Source organism: Tuber melanosporum (genome assembly GCF_000151645.1).
Source record: "Tuber melanosporum whole genome shotgun sequence assembly, scaffold_234, strain Mel28".
NCBI lineage: Eukaryota > Fungi > Ascomycota > Pezizomycetes > Pezizales > Tuberaceae > Tuber > Tuber melanosporum.
The window spans coordinates 100,301-102,787 of record NW_003298902.1 but is presented as its reverse complement, the minus strand read 5'-3'; the positions used below and the strand labels follow the sequence as shown (position 1 = coordinate 102,787).

The 2,487-nt window shown below is 50.9% G+C and overlaps 1 protein-coding gene; it reads right to left on the bottom strand.

Moving 5' to 3' along the window:
• Window positions 1-1,829, bottom strand: GSTUM_00000943001 (uncharacterized protein; the record flags this gene model as incomplete). XM_002838178.2 has 5 exons in its annotated part: window positions 1-730; window positions 842-984; window positions 1,042-1,123; window positions 1,175-1,211; window positions 1,266-1,829. 5 exons carry the CDS (start codon window positions 1,827-1,829, stop codon window positions 240-242), a joined length of 1,317 nt encoding a protein of 438 aa, XP_002838224.1. The 3' UTR covers window positions 1-239.
• Between the last annotated feature and the right edge of the window lie 658 nt (window positions 1,830-2,487).

The window sequence follows — 2,487 nt, the reverse complement described above, 5'->3', positions numbered from 1 at the left end:
TTTTCCTCAATTCAAATTCAAATTCGGGGCAACGAACGGAACCAAGCACAAAACCAGCTCCCGGTATCGACAGACAACAGACAACGCCAGACTATCTACGTACACCCTCTTTATCCTCACCGCCAAAGGTACAGCAAAGCGATAAAAAAAGCTAAAGCGGAAACCTGCGTTGCCAAGAAAGAAAAAAAGAAAAGGAAAAAGAGAGAATTTCCCCCATCTGTCAAACCAACAAAGCCATCCTACCAGGCGGTAATATCGTCCACCTCCCCGACGGTCCCAGCATTCACAGCCCCAATATCCCTGTTTCCAATTTTACCCGCGGGACAAAGCGGCTCCCGGGCCATAACCCTAGGCATAACCTCCCTCAAGAAGCCTGTGATATGGGTATTGACCTCCTCGAACTGCAATAAGAAGGCATCGTGGCCTTCCGGCGAATCAATGGTAGCTAATCTAGCATTGGGTATAACCTCCGCGAGTTCCTGCTGCTCTGCGAAGGTGAATAATCCATCGCTCTCTATGCCAATTATCAGCGCAGGTTGCTGTATCATCTGCAACGCGGCATGAACGTCCCCGTTCGTGCGGCCACGGGAGACGTCGTGAGTGTCCAGTTTGCGGGTTATGGCGATATAGCAGTTCGCGTCGAAGCGCTTGACGAATTTGTCGCCCTGGTAGCGGAGGTAGCTTTGCGCCGAGAAGTATGTTGGGACATGTTTCTTGGCCGGTAGGCTAACTGGCGAGGAAGGGGGGGTGCTGCCGCCGCTGCTGCTGGAGGTGGTGTTAGTTTCTTGTGATTGCGGGAAAGTCTCAGCGGTTGGGCTTGATGGGGATGAAATAAGGCGACGGGCGTTCCGGAATCCCTCGTTGTGCACGGCCCAGTGTCCCTCGCTTGGGGTTGTGGGGGGACGGTTGGCTTGGGAGTTGATGTATGGGTGGCGGGCAGGGTCAGGGGTGTTTCTGCCGAATCGGGATTCGAAGGAGTTGCGACTGGTTTGTTTGGTCAATGTTGATACTGCTCATGCTCTAGATGTAAGTGAAGCAAACCTTCTGTACGTCAACAAGGCGCTCATCCGTGCGGCACCCAATCCCGTAGTGGGAGGATCGTCAAACGAGTAATACCCCTCCGCTAGAACTCGATAAACTCAACATCAAACACGTCGTGGGATTGTTTTCCTACCATATTTTGGATCAGAATATATACTCTGCCTCTGCGCCTCCCCCCAAGAAATACACCAGGCAGAATGGCGTGAGCTAGTAGCAAGCGCCACGATGGACCTAACATACTCCCTTCCAAAATACGCCCACTCGAGTACCAACATGCCGCCCATCGAGCCTCCAATTGCCACAGCAATGCTCCTGACGCCCAAGTAATCGAGCACGATCTTGTGGATATTGACATCATCCCTAACCGTGGTCAGCGGGAACTCTGGTCCATAAATCCTGCCAGTCTCGGGGTTAATAGTGCAGGGCGAAGCGCTCCCGTAAGGGCTCCCCAGGCTATTACAGCAGACGACGAAGAACCGGCTCCAATCGAAGGCCCTCCCAGGGCCTACCAGGGGTCCCCACCAGTCCCCCACATCCGCGCTGCCAGTGAGGGCGTGGCATATTAGCATTGCGTTGTCGGCATTCTCGTTCAGGTGACCGGTAGTCTTGTATGCCACGGGGACCTTGTGAATTGTCACGCCGGATTCGAGGGTGAAGCTAGGGATCACGATTATCTTTTGGTTCCAGATTAGCTTTGCGAAGGGGCTCTCCGGCTCGCTTGTGGCGTGCTCTGGCACGTTTCCATGATGAGGAGGACTGTCGGGAACACTCAATTTCGCAGAAGGCATTTTTTTCTTCTTTTTTTTTTTTTTTTTCCCTTCTCCTGGGTTGAATTAGTTAGTGTAGGAGAGAAGACCGAGGGAGAACCGGGTTTGTGTATTGTGTAATAAGAGGGATGTGTATGTATATATTCTCTTTCCCGGAATTAAGCTTTTTGAGAAGGTCGGGTCACTGAGTCCAAAGAAAGAAAATTTGGGGCCCTAACTACTCGAGTACGATACCGGTACCCGTTCAGTATATGATCGCTAGTGTTCAATGCCAAGAACGGGGGGGCCGAGTGGCACCATCACCCCTACATATCACGCTATCGAGTGAAGAAACACAGTAATACAGTAGATGATAAGTTACTAGTGAGATGTGATGGACCACTATTCGATTGTGACCTGCAACAAACTCTCTCGAATGTGAAAGGGGGCCTCCTCATGCATCATTTCTCCCCTTCCGGAGATCACCAGAATAGGGAAACCAAGTGTTTCTTAACGGCACAGTACCGTACAGTTATTGTACGAGTACAGTACACTGCATGTCCCCACCACTCAAGTGCTGTATCATACGCGAGTAACTAGGTGTACAGTAGTGGTATTCAAAGTTAAAAACGGATGGGAGAAGAAATGAGTTGATACTAGAACATGCATTAGTTTACTGAAGGTGATGGTCCAATAGCAT